The 21,097-nt window shown below is 39.8% G+C and overlaps 1 protein-coding gene across 5 annotated transcripts in view; it reads left to right on the top strand.

Moving 5' to 3' along the window:
* LOC119250713 (protein Mdm4-like) overlaps positions 1–21,097 on the top strand; it is a 139,616-nt gene that overhangs the window by 100,426 nt on the left and 18,093 nt on the right. For 2 of the 5 annotated variants that reach the window (XM_054697698.1, XM_037518359.2), the window contains exons 2-5: positions 9,414–9,526; positions 10,676–10,750; positions 16,904–17,037; positions 18,091–18,577. In XM_054697698.1, coding sequence (XP_054553673.1) covers positions 9,449–9,526; positions 10,676–10,750; positions 16,904–17,037; positions 18,091–18,331 — 528 coding nt within the window. In that variant the 5' untranslated portion in view covers positions 9,414–9,448 and the 3' untranslated portion in view covers positions 18,332–18,577. Of the gene's footprint in view, positions 1–7,635; positions 7,766–8,423; positions 8,449–9,413; positions 9,527–10,675; positions 10,751–16,903; positions 17,038–18,090; positions 18,578–21,097 lie in introns of those variants that run through there. The other 3 variants (XM_037518360.2, XM_037518362.2, XM_054697699.1) reach the window with 3 other exon arrangements.

The raw sequence follows: 21,097 nt of genomic DNA, 5'->3' as shown, positions 1-21,097 counted from the left end.
TCCCCTCAGCAGAGTATTTCAGTCAATCTGCCTGTTCTGTTCCCCACTCTGTCTCGGGTGAATCCTCTCACCCCCCCCCCCACTTTTGGCCTGTAACCCAGTTCTTGCATGCATGCATAAATAACATGTTTTAAAAAAAAAGGCATATATGCTCTGACCCAGGAATTTCTCTTGTAGATATGCTCAAGAGATACTTTTTGCACATGTACATCAAATAACATGTATAAGAGTGTTAATGGTGAAATATTTATAAGAGTGAAAACATAGAAACAACTCAGATGTCCCATCATACACTAGGATGTTATATGGCAGTCAGGGTAAGTGAAAAATGAAATAAAAGTATGCTATTATATGAGTGAACGCTAAAACATTCCACTAAGTGAAGTAATTCAGACACAAAGGACAAATGCTGTATAATTATTGGAGGTGCCTAGAATAGGCATATTCATTGCATTAGACCATAGAATAGTTCCCAGGGTCTTGGGAGAGGGATACTGCAGGGTTATCGTATAATGAGTACAGAGTTTCAGTTGAGGGTGATAAAAATGGTTAGTGGTGATGGTGGACAACATTGTAATGTACTTACTGTCACTGAATTATATACTTAAAAGTAGTTAAAATGGTTGATTTTTTTTTTTTAATTTTTTTTTTATTTTTTTAATTTTTTTTTTTAATAATAAATTTTATTTTTATATTCCCCATACAATTGCAGCCCCCCCATTCTGACCCCAATCCCTCCCCTCCCACCCCCGCCCCCCTAAAAGTGTCTCTGGTTCGTAGTTTTTTGTTGATTTTGATTTTCACTTTCTTATAGTTATTCGTTTTCCTGGTCCCTTATTTAAGTTTTCTAGATTCCTGCTATGAGTGAGACCATCCGGTATTTTTCTTTTTCTGTTTGGCTTATTTCGCTGAGCATGATCCCTTCCAGTGCCATCCATGTTGCTGCAAATTGCATGTGTTTATCTTTTTTGAATGCTGAGTAATATTCCATGGTATATATGTACCACATCTTCTTGATCCATTCATCTATTTTTGGGCATTTGGGTTGTTTCCAAAGCTTAGCTATTGTAAACAGTGCTGCTATAAACATAGGGGTGCAGGTGTTCTTTGGAATTGATGTTTCTGTGTCCTTTGGGTAAATACCTAGGCGTGGAATTGCTGGATCATATGGAAGCTCTATGTTTAGTAGGTCCAGAAATCTCCACACAGCTCTCCACAGTGGTTGGACCAGTTTGCACTCCCACCAACAGTGCAGAAGAGTTCCTTTTTCTCCACACCCTCGCCAACATTTGTTGTTGCTAGTTTTTTTAATATGTGCCATTCTCACTGGTGTGAGATGGTATCTCATGGTAGTTTTGATTTGCATTTCCCTGATGACAAGTGATGTTGAACATTTTTTCATATGCCTGTTGGCCATTTGCATTTCCTCTTCAGAGAAGTTTCTTTTTAGCTCTTCTGCCCATTTTTTGACTGGATTCTTTTCTTTGTTGTTGTTGAGTCTCATCAGCTCTTTGCAGATTTTTGTGATCAGTCCTTTATCATTAGTGTTGGGTGCAAAAATGTTCTCCCAGTTGGTGGGGTTTCTCTTTGTTTTTGTTATTGTCTCTTTTGCTGTGCAGAAGCTCTTTAATTTGATGTAGTCCCAGCTGTTTATCTTTGCCTTCACTATCACTGCTTTGGGTGATGTGTCTGTAAAGATGTCTTTAATGTGCAAATCACGTAGTGTTTCGCCTATATTTCCTTCTATATATTTTATGGTTTCAGGTCTTATGTCTAGTTCTTTAATCCATTTTGAGTTGATTTTTGTGTATGGTGTGAGGTAGTGGTCAAGCTTCATTCTTTTGCATGTAGCGACCCAGTTTTCCCAGCACCATTTATTGAACAAACTTTCTTTGCTCCAATGCATAGTCTTTGCTCCTTTGTCAAAGATTAGTTGACCATAAATCTGTGGGTTTATTTCTGGATTTTCTATTCGATTCCATTGGTCTGTATGTCTGTTCTTGTTCCAATACCATGCAGTTTTAATGATTATGGCTTTGTAGTAGAGTTTGAAGTCTGGGAGTGTGATGCCTCCATTCCCTTCTTTTTTTTTCAGGAGAGCTTTGGCTATTCGGGGTTTTTTGTGATTCCATATGAATTTCATCAATAATTGTTCTATTTCTTTGAAGAATGCCATTGAAATTTTGATTGGAATAGCATTGAATCTGTATATTGCTTTTGGAAGGATGGCCATTTTAATAATGTTTATTCTTCCAATCCATGAGCTGGGGATGTCTTTCCATTTCTTTGTGTCTTCTTCTATTTCTTTTAACAGTGTTTTATAGTTTTCTTTGTATAGGTCCTTTACCTCTTTTGTTAGATTTATTCCCAAATATTTGATTTTTTTTGTTTCAATAAAAAAAGGGATGGTTTTTTTGATTTCTTCTTCTTCAGATTTATTGTTTGTGTATAGGAAGGCTACTGACTTTTGCGTGTTGATTTTGTATCCTGCCACTTTACTGAACTGACTGATGAGTTGAATTAGTTTTTCTGTGGACTTTTTGGGGTTCTCTATGTATATTATCATATCATCTGCAAACAGTGATAGTTTGACTTCTTCTTTTCCTATTTGGATTCCTTGGATGTCTTTCTCTTGTCTTATTGCTCTGGCTAGGACTTCCAGTATTATATTGAAAAGCAGTGGTGAAAGTGGACATCCTTGTCTTGTTCCAGATCTTAATGGAATTGCTTTCAGCTTTTCACCATTGAGAATGATACTGGCTGTTGGCTTGTCATAGATGGCCTTTATGATGTTGAGGTATGTTCCTTGTATCCCAAGAATTTCAAGGGCTTTTATCATGAATGGGTGTTGCACTTTGTCGAAAGCTTTCTCAGCATCTATTGATATTATCATATGGTTTTTATATTTCTTTTTGTTGATGTGTTGGATAACGTTGATTGATTTTCGGATGTTAAACCATCCTTGTGTCCCTGGAATGAATCCTACTTGGTCGTGGTGAATTATCTTATGGATACATTGTTGGATTCTGATAGCTAAAATTTTATTGAGGATTTTTGCATCAGTGTTCATTAGGGAGATTGGCCTGTAGTTTTCCTTTTTTGTGTTGTCCTTGTTTGGTTTTGGTATTAGTGTAATGTTGGCTTCATAGAACGTGTTTGGTATTGTCCCTTCCTTCTCAATTTTTTGGAAGAGTTTGTGAAGGATAGGCACTAATTCGTCTCTGAATGTTTGGTAGAATTCATTTGTAAATCCATCAGGTCCTGGGCTTTTGTTTTTGGGGAGGTTTTTGATTACCATAATATGGTTGATTTTTAAAAAAAACAGATTATTTATGCGTACAAGAACTGGGGTATAAGCCAGAGGTATGGGCAGTGGGGGGCGGGGGGCGGTGAGAGGTTTCACCAGAGAGCGGGAAGCAGCACAGGCAGATCTACTGAAACACACTGCTGAGGGGAGCTGCGGGCGAGGCAGGAGAGGTCTGCTGTGCCATGTGGGTATCTCCCTGGCCGGGGATAGCTTGATAGCACTGTCTTTAACCCCTGTGCTACCAGCGAGGCCCAAAAATGGTTAATTTTTACTGCAGTTCAGTTTTAAAGTGACATGGTGGTAGAAATTAATTATAGTGATATAAAAATCACTGAAATATCACTAACATACTTGTGGGATTTTTTTACAGTTGAAAGCAACTAAACCAAAAATATGTACTTTTTAGGATTCCATTTTGAGGTAGTGAAATGCATAAAAAATGGGAAGAAAGAAAATGAAAACAGGATTCAGGATGGTTGTTGGGGGAGGCAGAGGAATGTGGTGGGGGTATATATATGATTAAGTATAGATCATTGTCAAAATCTTAGTTTTTTTTAAAGATTTAATTATGCATACAAGAGCTGGGGTACAGGTCAGAGGTGTGGGGGGGTGAGAGGATTCACTAGAGACAGAGTGGGGAACAGAACAGGCAGATTGACTGAAATACACTGCTGAGAGGAGCAGCGGGTAAGGCAGGAGAGGTCTGCTGTGCCATGTGGATTGCTTCCAGGCTGGCCGGGGATCGAACTCGTGCTGCAGTGGCTGTGGATAGCTTCATAAGTTGTGTCTTAACCCTTGTGCCCCCCAAATCTTAGTTTGTGCGTGCTAATATTGCACTGTTAAAAAGAATCAAGTAGAAGCAGGTCATGTTTGGGCCTCCCTGGTGGTGCAAGAGGTTAAGACGCAACCTAAGAAGCTATCTGCAGCCACTGCAGCATGAGTTTGATCCCCGGCCAGGGAACAACCAACATGGTGCAGTAGACCTTTCCAGACTTGCCCACTGCTCCCCTAAGCAGTGTATTTTGGTCAGTCTGCCTGTTCTGTTCCCTACTCTGTCTCTGGTGAATCCTCATCCCTCACACCTCTGGCCTGTACCCCAGTTCTTGTATGGATAAATAAATCTTTTTTTAAAAAAAAGCAGGTGATGTTTGAATGAACAGTGATAATATGTCTTGAAGGAAAGGATTGTAATCTAATACCTAAATAGGGTCTTCAGAATTCTTCTGAGTTTGAAATCTTGACCCCCAACAATTTGCTATGTGATTTTAGGCAAATAACATTTCTTTTCTTCTCTTGCCTCGCCTGTAAAATAAACATAATGCCTATACCATAGGATTATTTAAGTATTAAATAGGTTAATATGTATGCAGGTACAGAGTAAGCTCTATATAAGTGTGCCTTAGTTTTGATTATCTAATGCTATGTAATAAACCACCCAACAATGTAATGAGTGAAAACAACACCACCACTAACCATTCTGTAGACTGAGATAAATCTTCTCAATTGTGGTCTGTCCTGCAGTAGTCAGGTGACAGGTTGGGCTAGAATAGCCAAGATGTGTGGCCCCTGATGGCCAGAAAGCTAAGCTAAACTGGACAATTGATCCTTTCCATATATTCTTTCTACATGGTTTCCAGGTAGAGTAGACAGAAAGCAAGGGCTTTCACAAGCATAAAATTTGAAGCTGCCAGACCTGGGATTGGCACATTATCACTTCTGCTGCATTCTGTTGATTAACATATGTCACAGTACCAGTTGGGGGATATGGTTCATTGGGTGTCCTTTTTGTAACCATCCTGTTATTTCTGGCCATCAAGCGCTCTATATGTATATAATTGTCAGTTTAGGCACTGGGGTGTATTATTGATCAGTTAATGCAAGCCCCTGTCTATATTTGCATCTGTATTTTACTTGATAATTAAAAATGTGTGGTGTGTTATTTGGTAACAAGGACCATGAAGAAAAACAAAGCAAGGAAAGAGATAGGAAAGATTGTGGTTTGGGAGTTGCAGTTTTAAAAATGGGTGGCCATGAAGGTTTCCTTTCTAAACTGATACTTGAGCAAATACAAAAAAGAGGAAGTTAGGAGTTAGAGGGCCAGGGGTGGGAGCTAAAACCTTTAGGAGGCTAATGCAGTTAAGAGATGGTGTAGTGCCAGCAAGGCACAGAGCAGGATCTCCATGACCAGGGCACAAAGGTAAAGGAGAGTCCTGGAGCCCTAGGTGCCTTTTCAGGCTTTTATTGGGATTTCACCAGGTACACAGCAGGTGGGGTGGCAGGGGGTGGGGGGTGGGGGGTGGGGGCAGGAAGCTGGCAGGCCTTCTAGCCCCTAGCGAATCATCACTCTTTCTGGGCTCTCTGGTGTTCTCTCGTGGTCTAGTTCTCTCTCTTCTGTTTCTCTTTATGCTCTCTCACTCGTTCCCCTTCTGGTGTTCTACTGGCCTCCTAGTGACACCGCCCTTAAAAGCCCAGTCTCAGCCCAGGTGTACCCACCTCCGTATGCCCACACATGCATTCAGGACCGCAGGGATCCATCGTTAACTCTACAGGAAGACTACGCAACTTGTAGGTTTGGGGAGATCAGGATTGGTTTTTTATTTATAAGGTTTGAAATGTCAGTTGAATGCTCCTTCCACCCTCTATGAGATGTGGCTTATTCATAAATTTCACTGATTGTTTATTGTCAACTTTGTTAGAAAAAGGTGTGAAGGTAACTTTGTTAGGGACCTGGAGGCTTTGCAGAGGTTCTGACTCATTGTAAAAGAATTTAACGAGGGCCTCCCTGGTGGTGCAGGGGTTAAGACACACCCTATGAAGCTGTCCACAGCTACTGCAACACAAGTTCGATCCCCAGCCAGGGAGCTACCCACATGGAGCAGCAGAACTCTCCTGTCTTGCCCGCTACTCCCCTCAGCAGTGTACTTCAGACAGTGTACTTAGGTCAGTGTACTTCGGATAGGTCCCCCACTCTAACTCTGGTGAATCCTCTCATCCCCTGTATCTCTGGCAGGTACCCCAGTTCTTATATGCATAAATAAATAAATTTTTAAAAAAGCAGTAAATATAAGTATGTTTAAAAAAAAGGAATTTAACGAGACCACACACTATAATCCAGACAAGGCTATGGTAGACTTAAGCTTGAACACAAGGAAGCGGTGCTGAAAAGGGACCCTTCCAGGCTGACTCTACAAAGGGAGCTAGGGGGTGGTGAGAGGATTCACCAGAGACAGAGTGGAGAGCAGAACAGGCGGATTGACTGAAATACACTGCTGAGGGGAGCAGCGGACGAGACAGGAGAGAGAGGTCTGCCATGCCATATGGGTCAGCTCCCTGGCTGGGGATTGAACTTGTGCTGCAGTAGCTGCTGATAGCTTCATAGTGCTGATGCTTAACCCCTTGTGCCATCAGGGAGGCCCCTAGGGAAGGATTTTTGAAGGATTTTTGAAGGATCTAATCAGGGTGGACTGCACTGAAGCATGTGCAGAGGGTAAGATTCAACTGAATGTTGGGCAATTCCATGTGTAAGGAAGTGATACTCAGGCTTTTACGTCTCTAGCCCCTGTGGCTATCTCCTGCGGCCTTGAATGCAGGAAGTGCTTGGGAGCTGGCATCAGGGTACACATGCCTGATGGTGGACACCTGGAGTATGGTGTGGGCCTGTGTAAGTGGGCACACCTGAGCTTGGAGGCTGAGGCTATAAGGGCAGTGTCAAACAGAAAATGGCTGTGCTGGAGAACGTTGAGAAGATGAGCGACGGCTGCTAAAGGAAGAGACCATGAGATGACACCAGAGAGAGCCCAGAGAGAGTAAAGATTTGCGGGGGGCTGGGAGGCCTGCCAGCCTCACTCTGTGCATGGCTGCTGGCATTGCAGTGGGTTCCACACTTCATATATCACATGTCACCTTAGCATCTTAAATCTCCAACCAGGGCCGCGCTATGAGACCTTGGTCACTCTAGGTCAGGTTTTTCCATCATCTGTATGGCCAGGGCCCTTGGCCGTCCCCTCTTTCCAGGAACTTGTGAAACAGTCGTTTGTCAGGATATCGCACCATTTGTCTAAATGTGTCACCTGTCGTCAGTCTAGTGGCAGAGGTTATGTAAACAAGATGTTAGGCCGTGACCTGCTGGTGCCTTACCTCGCAGCATCAGGATACTTCCCCCTTCCGTGATTGGCTGTGCTCCTTTCGGCCCAGTGCGCATGACGACCTCCGGCGCACCAAATAAGGGCATGTGCCCTTCCGGGATTAGCTGTGCTTCTTTCGGCCCAGTGCGCATGAGGGCCTCCGGCGCACCAAATAAGGTTATGTGTTTAGTCATTGGCTAGGCACTGTTGGCCTGCTTCTTCCGCTTCCGGTCCCCAGCTATAAAGCCCCGCCGAAACCGAAAGTAAAAGAGACCTGCGATAGCTGAACCAAGAGTGTGCGTGTCTCCCTCCGTGGTGTACCCCTGTTCTTCAGGTCGCTGCTCTCCCCTCGAGAACCTCGTTGACCAGTCCGCGGGCTCGGGCAACCTGCCACCTCGAGATTTAGTCCACTTGTTTAAACTGAATGTTGGGCGATTCCATGTAGGCTTGAAGTGTTTGTTTTTATACATTTCAGAAAGGACAGGTTTATCAGGAAAAGGCGAAAGAGGCACCAGCATAGTTACAGGCGGACAGGAAAGCTGCTGTCAGCTCGAAATGTCACACTTTTATATTGTCTCAACTCTGTAGCTCTTTTTCTGGAGAAAAGTTAGAAGTGAAAATTTTAATTAAATCTTACCCTTTCAATTCATGCTCTCTCTTCCCTTGATCATATATGTCTGATGTCGTTTTTGTAGAGTGCGGGGTCCTTGGGTTCATTCTGGGGAGAGGTATCCCCAGAGCTCCCGTTTCAGCGGCATGCGGCGAGTTCCCCAGGCGAGTTTCTCCACGAGATAGAGACGGTAGTTATATTTGAAGAATAGTTTTATTAGGGAAAGGGAAAGGGACAGGTTTGCTCTAAGAGGCCTGCATGGTTGCAGGCGGGCGGCCTTGAGGAGAGTGGCCTCCGCTGAGGTCAGTGAAGAGACGTCCCGGCATGGAACAGGTCACTGTTAGCCAGAAAGCTGCTGCCCTGCGGAGGGTGAGAGTTGGTGAAAAGAAGCACCTGCATCGTCACAGGTGGGCAGTGGGAGTGCTGCCCCGAGCCTGTGCGGAGACTGCACTGATATAGTCCTCTTCTCTTTGGGAGGGATCACTGCTCCGTGGAGTAGCCTGCTTGTTGCTGATGTTGGGTAACAGGCAAAACTAGAAAGGGACCAGAGATTCCAGGGTGGGCCCACTCTCCATATCTTTATCCTCAGGCCTGTGCTCTACTCCCTGTAGCATCTGATCCTGCTTGGGTCTCCTGCCTTGTGATTAGACACTGGTGCCTAAGAGTCCAACCTCTATAGCTGGGTTAATGATCATGTTATTCCCCTCGACCCCCACCTCCTTGTGTGAGTCAGGTTTTAGTCTCCTTAGGCCTCCCTCCAGTCTTTCTATTCTTGTCCTCCATCATGTCCACCTTGGTTTAACCCGTTTTGTATTTAGTTCCTATGTTCCTATACTCTTTGGGGTTGGCGTACTTTGAAAACTGCTTTGTCTCATGCTATTTTGACTCTCCCTTGCCTGTGGTCCCTTGCTGGGACGTGCTCCAACTTGTTGCAGAGGTTTTCCTTGCCAGCCTCTTGGAATCTTAAATCTATTAATCCTGTTAATTCCCCCAGTTCTGCATATCTCTTCCAGGGGGTGCTCTTGAGTATTATCTAAGAGGGGAGGAATAATGAAAACCCATCTGATCTCCACTGGGGTGATAATGATTGTAAATTTGACTTTCAGGGCAAACAGTTTACTCATTATCACCGGTGTGGGGGCTGGAGCATGCCCGAACCTGTTTCTGTTTCAGGCTTCACCTGAAGGCAGCATAGGTGGTTCTTACTCTTAATTGTGTGCTTGTGGTTCTTGCAGAATCAGGCAGTGTCAAGAACTTCATCATGGGTGTATTACATTGTGTGGGTGCCCTGATACATTTTTTACTATAACTGCACAGTGGAATGCCAAAGAGAGAATTTTTATTTTAGAAAACATAATTCTTTTCTTTTTAGACTTATTAGCAAACTGCAAATTCTTCACTGCCAAAATGACATCATTTCCCACCTCTGCCCAGTGTTCAACGTCTGACAGTGCTTGCAGGATCTCTCCAAAACAAGTTAATCAGGTAAATCATTTTTAGGCATTTCTATTTTCCTTTAAGTTTTTAAAAATTGAAATGGGGCATGTAACTAAAAATCCTGACTGACTCTAGGATTTTTATGCAGAGCCGAAATGATTATTTTTTAAAATGTCATGCTAGGAAAAGAGTAAACAGTATCAACATCCATAAATTTGAATTGGTCACTGATGAAATATTTGGAGGTTATGGATTGCTCAGTAGTACCTTTTGAAAATTAGCATATTTTAGGGTATGGGTGACTAGTGGAGAATCTGAGGCTGTTAAATTAATTTCCTGTTTGCGTTACTTCGCTGTTTTTTAATCAGTTTTAATTATAAGTATGTTAGGGAGAAAGTCCCTTTTAAGTGCGCAGGTGAGGACCCACAGCCAGGCAACCCGTTTTATATCAGGGCTGCCCCGTAACAAGTATAGCAAATGTATTCTAAAAAATTACTCTATTTTATCGTGTATTTGTCTGTATTTGTCTGTACATAAAGATTCCTTTGACCACCTCCTCCCTAACTCCAGAGTCCCTTCTCCTTTATCTAACATTGATATTAATTTGGTGTGTCTTGTTCCACACCTTTTTCTCCAACATACAGAAATACATAATTTTGTTACATGTTTTCATGAACGTTGCACAATGGGTAGTATTGTGTGTCTTAATCTATGGTAAAGGTAGAATTTGGATTTGATGAAGGTAATATGTGCCTTATATAAAAAATGGTTTTGACATAAGTCTGTTATGAATAATGCTGCTGTGAACATTGGTGTACAGTTGTTTACATACCTGCTTTCAGTTCTTTTGGATGTAAAACTGGGAGGACCTCCTGGGTCATATGGAAATTGTATGTTTAGCTTCTTGAGGAATTGCCACAATTTTCCAGAGCCATTTTACATTCCCACCAACTTAGAGCATAAGTTCTCTCAATCCTCACATCTTTACCCGTATAGCCATCCTAGTGATTTTTCAGTAAGGTAACAAGTAGTAATTCTGATCATTGGCAGTTAGCTTATGCACTGGAAGATTGGGCATTAATAGATAAGTATCTACTAGGGTTTGTTGAAAAAGGTTTTAAAAGATTTCTTGCTCTGTAGGGCTTCAGAATTCAATCTAATTGAAATGTAAATGGGTTTATTTTTTATTTATATCAGGTACGACCAAAATTGCCACTTTTGAAGATTTTGCAGGCAGCAGGTGCACAAGGTGAAATGTTCACTGTTAAAGAGGTAAGCCATCGTGGAAAGGTTTCAGTTTTAAAAGAGCTGAGCAGTAGAAGCTAGTGAGTATGTGGTTCTGAGATCAAGCCTCAGAAAGGAAGTTCTACTCCAGGAGTTCTATGGAAGCATTTTTTTCTTCTTTTAAAGCCCATTGAGCAAAGTTGAACTTCATATTTCCTTTAAATTTCCTTTTGAACTATACTGTCAGCTAAGCAAGATTAACCATGAAGTTCATTGATCTCAAGAGTTAAAATGCAGAACATGTACAAGATTTAAAAAATGACACTGTGATTTAGAGGATGTGCTGCCAGGCAGGGATTAAATGCAGTGGTTTTTCATTATAAATGTGTCAAATACTCTTCTGAGCACTGTGAATTATTTTAAACATTTATTTATTTAAATAACTTATTTAGCTCCTAAGGTGTTTTTTTTTTTTTTTTTTTTTTAACAAAAAACAAATTGAATCCTTTAAGTGGAAAAGACTGCATATTAAAATGTTAAACTTTATCAATTGCTTGCATTTATTTAATAGAGTAAATATCTAACCCTTCCCAAATATACCAGGGTTTTTTTGGACTTTCCCTAAAAGTCTTAACAGCTTTCAGTAATGCTGCATTCCTGAGCCATTATGCCTCTTAAAGAAACAAAACTGGAGGCATTTCAGATTTTATAGAGTACTCATATTGACTTCATCATTTTGAAGTAAGTGTGCCATTTTGGACTGTATATCTCAAATTCTGATGAGTAAGGCTTTTTCCAAACTTGTTAAAACTTATAAAGTTGTTAAAATCGATTATGCTATTTTCCTTCATAACATGACATAATGTTTTACTGAAGAAAAACCTGGACACAGTCTGTTTCTATCATGAGTGCTGACTGCATAAAGGGAATTTGCCAATTTAAAAACTTTACTGGTTTTTAGTATGTGTATTCAGGCAGGTATGATATAAGAATAGTGTATTACATACATATTAGAATAGTGTTTTAGAAGATCTTTGTATCCTTAAAGGGTATTTATTTTTTTCTGAACGCTAGACAGACATAAAGTTTCCTCCCTTTTCTTCCAGTAGATGCTCTTCCCCATCCTGTTTTTTCTAGGTAATTGATGAGTGTTGTATTTTCACTGACATATGTTGTCTGAGATGGAGGGGACCCTAGAAATACTGTACCAATATAATGGGACCAGTGTTAGAAAAACTTCTGTTCAAATATCTAAAATTCCTGAGAAGTTGGGACCTAAAGATAATTGCTGCCTTGGTCTTCAATTAAAGATAATTGCTGCTTTAGGGGCCTCCCTGGTGGTGCAAGGGGTTAAACACCACACTATGAAGCAGTCTGCAGCTTCTGCAGCACAAGTTCGATCCCCAGCCGGCCAGGGAGCAACCCACATGGCGCAGCAGACCTCCCCTATCTCGCTGCTCCCCTCAGCACTCTGCCTGTTCTGTTTGGTCAGTCTGCCTGTTCTGTTCCCCACTCTGTCTCTGGTGAATCCTCTCAACCCCTGGCATCTCTGGCTTATACCCCAGCTATTCTATGCATAAATAAATAAATTTTTTTAAAAAAAGCTAATTGCTGCTTTATACTGCTGATGGCATATTGAACATTGTACTTTATTTCCCCCACTCCCCCACTGAAATGAACACATATCAAATGCCTATGGTTTTATGCCCTTGGACTTGGAAAATACTTTTCTGATCAAGCAAATTTAAAGTTACTACTTCTATTTAGACTTGGGAGAAAATTTTTGAGGGAATGCTGGGTGAAATTCACCACTTTTTTTCTTGTCAGACCAGTACACTTCTGTTCTAGAAAGTAATGGTTTGTTCTCTGGAATTTCATTACGACTAAACCCCCACTCCAAAAAATACTACAAGGAATCCTAAAGCCAGAACCTCAGAAGGATGAATAACAATGAAAGAAGGCCAAAAAAAAAAAAAGTTATTAAAAGAATAAATAAAATCAAAGGAAAGACAAACACAATGGCAAATACAAATGCTAACATATCAATATTATCTCTAAATGTAAATGGACTAAACTCTTCAATAAAAAGACACAGAGTTGCAGCCTGGATTAAGAAACAAAACCCAACCTTTTGCTGTCTCCAGGAAACACATTTAGCTACAAAAGATAAAAATAGGCTCAAAGTTAAAGGATGGAAAACAATCCTACAAGCAAATGGACCAAAAAAGAAAGCAGGAACAGCTATACTTATATTAGATAAAACAGATTTCAAACTCAAAAAAATAAAAAGGGATCCCAATGGTCACTACATCATGATCAAGGGGACAATACTTCAAGAAGAAATAACACTCATTAACATATACTCACCAAACGAAGGAGCACCAAAATATATCAGACAACTGTTGTCCTCTCTGAAAACAGACATCAGAGAAAACACATACGTCGTGGGAGACTTCAACACACCACTATCAACAATGGATAGATCAACAAGACAAAAAATAAGTAAAGAAACTAAAGCTCTAAATAAGGACCTAGAGCATTTGGGCTTAACAGACATCTATAGAACACTAAACCCCAAAAAACGGAGTACACATTTTTCTCAAGCGCACATGGATCATTCTCCAGGATCGATCACATACTGGGGCACAAGACAAACATCAACATATACACCAAGATTGAAATCATATCAACCATCTTTTCTGACCATGAAGGCATCAAACTAGAAATAAACCATAAAAAGAAGGCAAGGAACTTTCCTACCTCATGGAGATTAAAAACCACACTACTGGAAGACCACTGGACTAATGAGGAGATCAAAGAAGAAATTAAAAAATTCTTTGAACTGAATGACAAGGAGGACACCAATATCCTAAATGTATGGGATGCAGCAAAAGCAGTAATAAGAGGAAAATATATAGCAATAGAAGCTCACATCAAGAAACAAGAAAGAACTCAAAGAAACAACCTAATCTCGAAGCTCAAAGATCTAGAAAAAGAACAACAAAAAAAACCCAAAACCAGTAGAAGAAAAGAAATAATAAAAACCAAAGCAGAAATAAATGAAATTGAAACTAAAAAAACAATCCAAAAGATCAATGAAACCAAGAGCTGGTTCTTTGAAAAAAATCAATAAAATAGACAAACCCCTAGCCAGGCTCACAAAGGAAAAAAGGGAGAAAGCACAAATAAACAGGATCACAAATGAAAGAGGAGAAATCACAATGGACACAGCAGAAATCAAAAGAATAATCAGTAACTACTATGAACAGTTATATGGAAACAAGTTCAACAATCTAGAGGAGATGGACAAATTCCTACAACTCTACAATCACCCAAAGCTAGATAAAGAAGAAATAGAAAACCTAAACAGACCAATTACAATTAGCGAAATTGAAATGGTAATCAAAAACCTCCCCAAAAACAAAAGCCCAGGACCTGATGGATTTACAAATGAATTCTACCAAACATTCAGAGATGAATTAGTGCCTATCCTTCACAAACTCTTTCAAAAAATTGAGAAGGAAGGGACAATACCAAACACGTTCTATGAAGCCAACATTACACTAATACCAAAACCAAACAAGGACAACACAAAAAAGGAAAACTACAGGCCAATCTCCCTAATGAACACTGATGCAAAAATCCTCAATAAAATTTTAGCTATCAGAATCCAACAATGTGTCCATAAGATAATTCACCACGACCAAGTAGGATTCATTCCAGGGACACAAGGATGGTTCAACATCCGAAAATCAATCAACGTTATCCAACACATCAACAAAAAGAAATATAAAAACCATATGATAATATCAATAGATGCTGAGAAAGCTTTCGACAAAGTGCAACACCCATTCATGATAAAAGCCCTTGAAATTCTTGGGATACAAGGAACATACCTCAACATCATAAAGGCTATTTATGACAAGCCAACAGCCAGTATCATTCTCAATGGTGAAAAGCTGAAAGCAATTCCATTAAGATCTGGAACAAGACAAGGATGTCCACTCTCACCACTGTTCTTCAATATAATACTGGAAGCCCTAGCCAGAGCAATAAGACAAGAGAAAGACATCCAAGGAATCCAAATAGGAAAAGAAGAAGTCAAACTATCACTGTTTGCAGATGATATGATAATATACATAGAGAACCCCAAAAACTCCACAGAAAAACTAATTCAACTCATCAATCAGTTCAGTAAAGTGGCAGGATACAAAATCAACACGCAAAAGTCAGTAGCCTTCCTATACACAAACAATAAATCTGAAGAAGAAGAAATCAAAAAAAACATCCCTTTTACTATTGAAACAAAAAAAATCAAATATTTGGGAATAAATCTAACAAAAGAGGTAAAGGACCTATACAAAGAAAACTATAAAACACTGTTAAAAGAAATAGAAGAAGACACAACGAAATGGAAAGACATCCCCTGCTCATGGATTGGAAGAATAAACATTATTAAAATGGCCATCCTACCAAAAGCAATCTACAGATTCAATGCTATTCCAATCAAAATTTCAATGTCATTCTTCAAAGAAATAGAACAATTATTGATGAAATTCATATGGAATCACAAAAAACCCCGAATAGCCAAAGCTCTCCTGAAAAAAAAAAGAAGGGAATGGAGGCATCACACTCCCAGACTTCAAACTCTACTACAAAGCCATAATCATCAAAACTGCATGGTATTGGAACAAGAACAGACACACAGACCAATGGAATTGAATAGAAAATCCAGAAATAAACCCACAGATTTATGGTCAACTAATCTTTGACAAAGGAGCAAAGACTATGCATTGGAGCAAAGAAAGTTTGTTCAATAAATGGTGCTGGGAAAACTGGGTCGCTACATGCAAAAGAATGAAGCTTGACCACTACCTCACACCATACACAAAAATCAATTCAAAATGGATTAAAGAACTAGACATAAAACCTGAAACCATAAAATATATAGAAGGAAATATAGGCGAAACACTACGTGATTTGCACATCAAAGACATCTTTACAGACACATCACCCAAAGCAGTGACAGTGAAGGCAAAGATAAACAGCTGGGACTACATCAAATTAAAGAGCTTCTGTACAGCAAAAGAGACAATAACAAAAACAAAGAGAAACCCCACCAACTGGGAGAACATTTTTGCACACAACACTAACGATGAAGGATTGATCAAAAAAAATCTACGAAAAGCTGATGAGACTCAACAACAACAAAGAAAATAATCCAGTCCAAAAATGGGCAGAAGAGCTAAAATGAAACTTCTCTGAAGAGGAAATGCAAATAGCCAACAATCATATGAATAAATGTTCAACATCCCTTGTAATCAGGGAAATGTAAATAAAAACTACCATGAGATACCATCTTACACCAGTGAGAATGGCACATATTAAAAAAATTAGCAACAACAAGTGTTGGCGAGGGTGTGGAGAAAAAGGAACTCTTCTGCACTGTTGGTGGGAGTGCAAACTGGTCCAACCACTATGGAGAGCTGTGTGGAGATTTCTGGACCTACTAAACATAGAGCTTCCATAGGATCCAGCAATTCCACTCCTAGGTATTTACCCAAAGGACACAGAAACATCAATTCCAAAGAGCACCTGCACCCCTATGTTTATAGCAGCACTGTTTACAATAGCTAAGCTTTGGAAACAGCCCCAATGCCCAAAAATAGATGACTGGATTAAGAAGATGTGGTACATATATACCATGGAATATTACTCATCATTCAAAAAAGATAAACACATGCCATTTGCAGCAACATGGATGGCGCTGGAAGGGATCATGCTCAGTGAAATAAGCCAAAAAGAAAAAGAAAAAGACCGGATGGTCTCACTCATAACAGGAATCTAGAAAACTTAAATAAGGGACCAGAAAAATGAATAACTATAAGAAAGCGAAAATCAAAATCAACAAAAAACTATGAACCAGAGGCACTTTTTGGGGGGTGAGGGGCGGGAGGGGAGGGATTGGGGTCAGAATGGGTGGTTGCAATTGTATGGGGAATATAAAAATAAAATTTATTATTTAAAAAAAAAAAGAAAGAAAGAAAGTAATGGTTTGTTAATGTCCAGAATGATAATAAGTGAATGAGTCTAGTTGGGGGCAACTCTCTTGCTGTAGGACACTTTACACAGCACCGCCATGCATGTGTGTTTTAGGCAGCAGCTGGACAGGTTTCTTCATGGTATTTTATTCCCATGCAGGTCTTGCACTATCTTGGCAAGTATATAATGGCGAAGCAGCTCTATGATCAGCAGGAACAGCACATGGTATACTGTGGTGGGGATCTTTTGGGAGAACTACTTGGACGTCAGAGTTTCTCCGTGAGAGAGCCAAGGTAAGAAGATTGAGGGTTTATCTTTTTGGGCATTTATACCTCACCACTTAATCTCTTTAGGTTATAATGGTAATGACTATTTATTTCTCTGGTCAACAAATATTTAAGAGCCTACATCTGTCAGGTGGCCTCTAAGACACTGAGAATTTAACAGTGAGCAACAGTTTCTCATTTTAAGGGTCTTAAAAGAGTTGTATGAGACAGGAGATGCTCTCCTCCTTATCATTCTATTGCTTTCCAAGCTATACTATGAACAATGTTTCAGAAAGAAGGTACATTTTGTGGGGTGGAATATAGGGTTTTTTAGGGGGTAGAAGTGCTGGTTGAGGAAGTGCTGTTTGTGCTGATAGCTGAAGGGTAGTTAAAGTGTCAGTTGCGGGGAATGGTTGAAGGAGAACTTTAGGCAGATTGAGCATCACATGTATGTGTCTGGGTAGGAGGGAATTTGATGTGACTAGATTATAATTTTGTGAAATAGTTGTAGAGAAGGGAAGAGTGAATTGATGAAAGAAATGTAGACTTGCTGGGCACTTTGAGGTTGATGAAGAGCTTCCTGAGAATCACAGTAGAACTACTCTGACCTGCTGTGTGACTTTCTCCAGGTGCATAGGGTATGTGGTTATTAACACAGTGACAAGGTAATTAATAATTGAGAATCCAGTCTTCTCTTTCACTCTATAGCTTTGTGATGACTGTTTCTTCTCAGCTCCTTTTGTCTTATTTTGGTAGACTCCCTTCCACTCCCAGTCCCAATTATAATGTAAAACTTAAGTCCTAGAAGGAAGGGATTGTCTTGTAAGGAAATCTCCCTACTTGTGTTACTGTTGTTATTAATAAAATTAAATGTAAATTAGTTTTTTAATGGTCACAAAATAATACAAGGGCTTGGGCATTACATCTTGATATTTAAATAATTCTTAGATTCTGAGAAATCTGTTCTGTGGAAAACACAGAATACATACATTATAGGGAAAGTTGGGAAATAGCATATCAGAAATATACTTAAAATTTTAATGGAGAGCCATATTCACTTTTTTTTTTAATTTCTCACAGCCCACTCTATGATATGCTAAGAAAGAATCTTGTCACTTTAGCCACCACTACTACAGGTACGTCGCATCATATTTCTTTATTCTGTGTCACAGCTTTGAGTTCAAGGGGGCAAATGATGGGAAAGCAGAGCAGGACCAAGATGGGCATGGAAGGCCATCAGGGCGCGACTGGGAGGGATGGCTTGTGCAGTTGGTTACTGCTGTGTTATTTAACTTTCCAGTTAATCCTGAAAATAGATTAGTATCATTAGTACCCTCCTTTTAGACTTAGTGATTGTTAACATTTTGCCATATTTGCTTCACCTATACATACTTTTAAATTCCACCATTACTGTAACATTATTACATGCAACAAAATTAATAATGATAAATAACTCCATAATACTGTCCAATAGCCATTTTATGTATAGTTTCTCTCAGTTTCCTCAGAAACATCTTTTACATTTGAGTTGTTTAAATCCAGATTTAAACAAATTTCTTATGTTGCATTTGGCTGACATGTCTTTTAAGTATCTTTTATCTCTAAAACTTAACCCCCTTTTGTTTTTGTATCATTTATTGAAGAAATGGATTATTTTTTCTTTAGAATTTCCAGCATTTTAGAGTTTGTAGATCGTACCCTTGTGGTGATGTTTTATGTGTTTAGCACTTCTCTTTTGAATGCCAACTTGTCTAACCTTTTGCTTGATTCCATACTTTTAAGTACTGCCTTTTGAGTTTAACTTACTAGGTATTGCAGGGAACTGCTTTTGGGTCTGAAGTGCAGTGTATTAGAGATCAGTGAATAAAGTGGACATGACTAAATTGTAACTATCTCACACTTATTTCCAAGTAATGAAACTTTTTGTTTTCCTGTTCCTACATGAAACCCTTGTATGGATTTCAAATTAGATTCTCGGGAACATTGTCCTTTGGAGAAAGCCCAAGCTTGTGATCCCTATTGATTGGCTATCTTTCAGTAGTTTCCTGAAACAAATAGGTTGAAAAGAATTTGTTCCTAATGAAGATTTATGCTTTAAAGTGAGAGTAAAGAAACTACTTTGATATTGAAATATGATTTTGAACTTACAATGAATTTTGGAACTGCTTAGTTTCATTGACAATCTACCTGTGTTACCCAGTTATAAATTTCTGTTTGAGGGGGAAGGCAATCACTTGTGAAATAGTGTGGTTTACAGGGATTGTCACTAAAAACTTGAAATAAACAGAGGATTTTATATTTGCGCATCTACTCTTTTTCTCAGATTTGTTCTGATCTGTTGTCTGAATATCCAGAGGAGATATAACTCTTACCCTCTCATTTTCTTTCTTTTACTTCATTTGCAGAATTTAACATGCTGTATATTAAAACCAACATTTCTATAATAAGTATTTCAGTCGATCCTCTTAACAACCTTGTGAGAAAGGTCTGGAAATGGAGACACTGAGGATTTTTTTTAATTAGATAAATGGTTTGCTTAAGATCAGCTGCCACTGATGAGTAGTGGTGCATCTGTTTCTGAATGGGCAGTCCTTGCTCTTTTCATCATTCTTTTTTTTTTTTTTTTTTAATTATTTATTTATACAAGCACTGGGTACAGTCAGAAGTGCGGGAGGGTGAAAGAATTCACCAGAGCCAGAGCTGGGAACAGAACAGACAGACTGACGAAATACACTGCTGAGGGGAGCAGTGGGCGGGACAGGAGAGGTCTGTCGCGCCATGTGGGACCCTCGCCAGCGGCCGGGGATCTAACCGGCACTGCAGAGGCTGCGGGCAGCTTTGTAGCCCAGCGCTCAACTGCTGCGCCACCAGGGGAGGCCCTCTTTTCATCATTCTTTAATGTCCCTTTAACCTTTTTTTTTTTTTAAAGATTTGTTTATTTAGGCACAGAAGAACTGGGGTATAGGCCAGATGGGTGGGAGGCGGTGAGAGGATTCATCAGAGATGGAGTGGGGAGCAGAACAGGTGGATCTACTGAAATACATTGCTTAGGGGAGCAGTGGGCAAGACAGGAGAGGTCTGCTGCGCCATGTGGGTAGCTCCCTGGCTGGGGATTGAACTCAGGCCCCAGCAGAGATAGTGCTGAGACTAACCCCTTCGTCACCAGGGAGGCCCCCTAGCTCTTGCTTGTAATGGAAAGAATTTCCCTCCGTTTTCAACACATTTTTTTCATAATGTTAATTCTTCAAAACATTTTGTTATTTAATTTGTCACTTTGAGATAATTTTATTTACAAAAAAGTTGCTAAAAAGTATTATAAAGAGTTGCATATACTCTTTACCCAGATTCCCCAAGTGGTGACATCTTTATATAACCATAGTACAATGATTAAAATTAGGGAATTGCCCCAAAGTAATTTTGATTGATTGTTTGCTCTTACTTGGACGTGCATTGGTTGACATTGCTTCCCATGTCACCTGTTTTACACCATTAAAAAATAAGTTAAAGCTTTTATTTTATGGCTGAAGAAAATGCCATTATTTAAAGTTAAGGTAGTTCTTTATAAAATTATTTCTCTAATTTTTTTTATAATTCTTTATTTTCCACATGTATACTAAAGCAATGAAAAAAAAACGGTGAACCTTATATTAATTTAATTAATTAATTAATTATTTTTTAATAGAGGCATGTTTTATTTATTTGTTTGTTTGTTTTGTTTATACATGCACTGGGTCAGTCAGAAGTGCAGGAGGGTGAGAGAATTCACCAGAGCCAGAGCGGGGAGCAGAGCAGGCAGAAGGACTGAAGTACACTGCTGAGTGTACTGCTGAGGGGAGCAGCGGGCGCAGGAGAGGTCTGCGTGCCATGCGGGACCCTCCTCCGGTGGCCGGGGAGCAGCCGGGGTTCGAACCGGCACCGCAGAGGCTGCGGGCAGCTTCACAACCCAGTGCTCAACCGCTGCACCACCAGGGAGGCCCAAACCTTATTTTAAAATCCCTTTGTACATTATCTGTTTCACCCAGATTTATTTTGTTTCTAATTGTTTTAACCTAGGAAGATTGTAAGGCTGTTGAGCTATAAAGGATAA

The sequence above is a fragment of the Talpa occidentalis genome, unplaced genomic scaffold (assembly GCF_014898055.3).
Source record: "Talpa occidentalis isolate TD23 unplaced genomic scaffold, MPIMG_talOcc4v2.1 talOcc4.18, whole genome shotgun sequence".
In the NCBI taxonomy this organism is placed as follows: Eukaryota; Metazoa; Chordata; class Mammalia; order Eulipotyphla; family Talpidae; genus Talpa; species Talpa occidentalis.
This window is presented reverse-complemented; position numbering and strand designations above follow the sequence as displayed.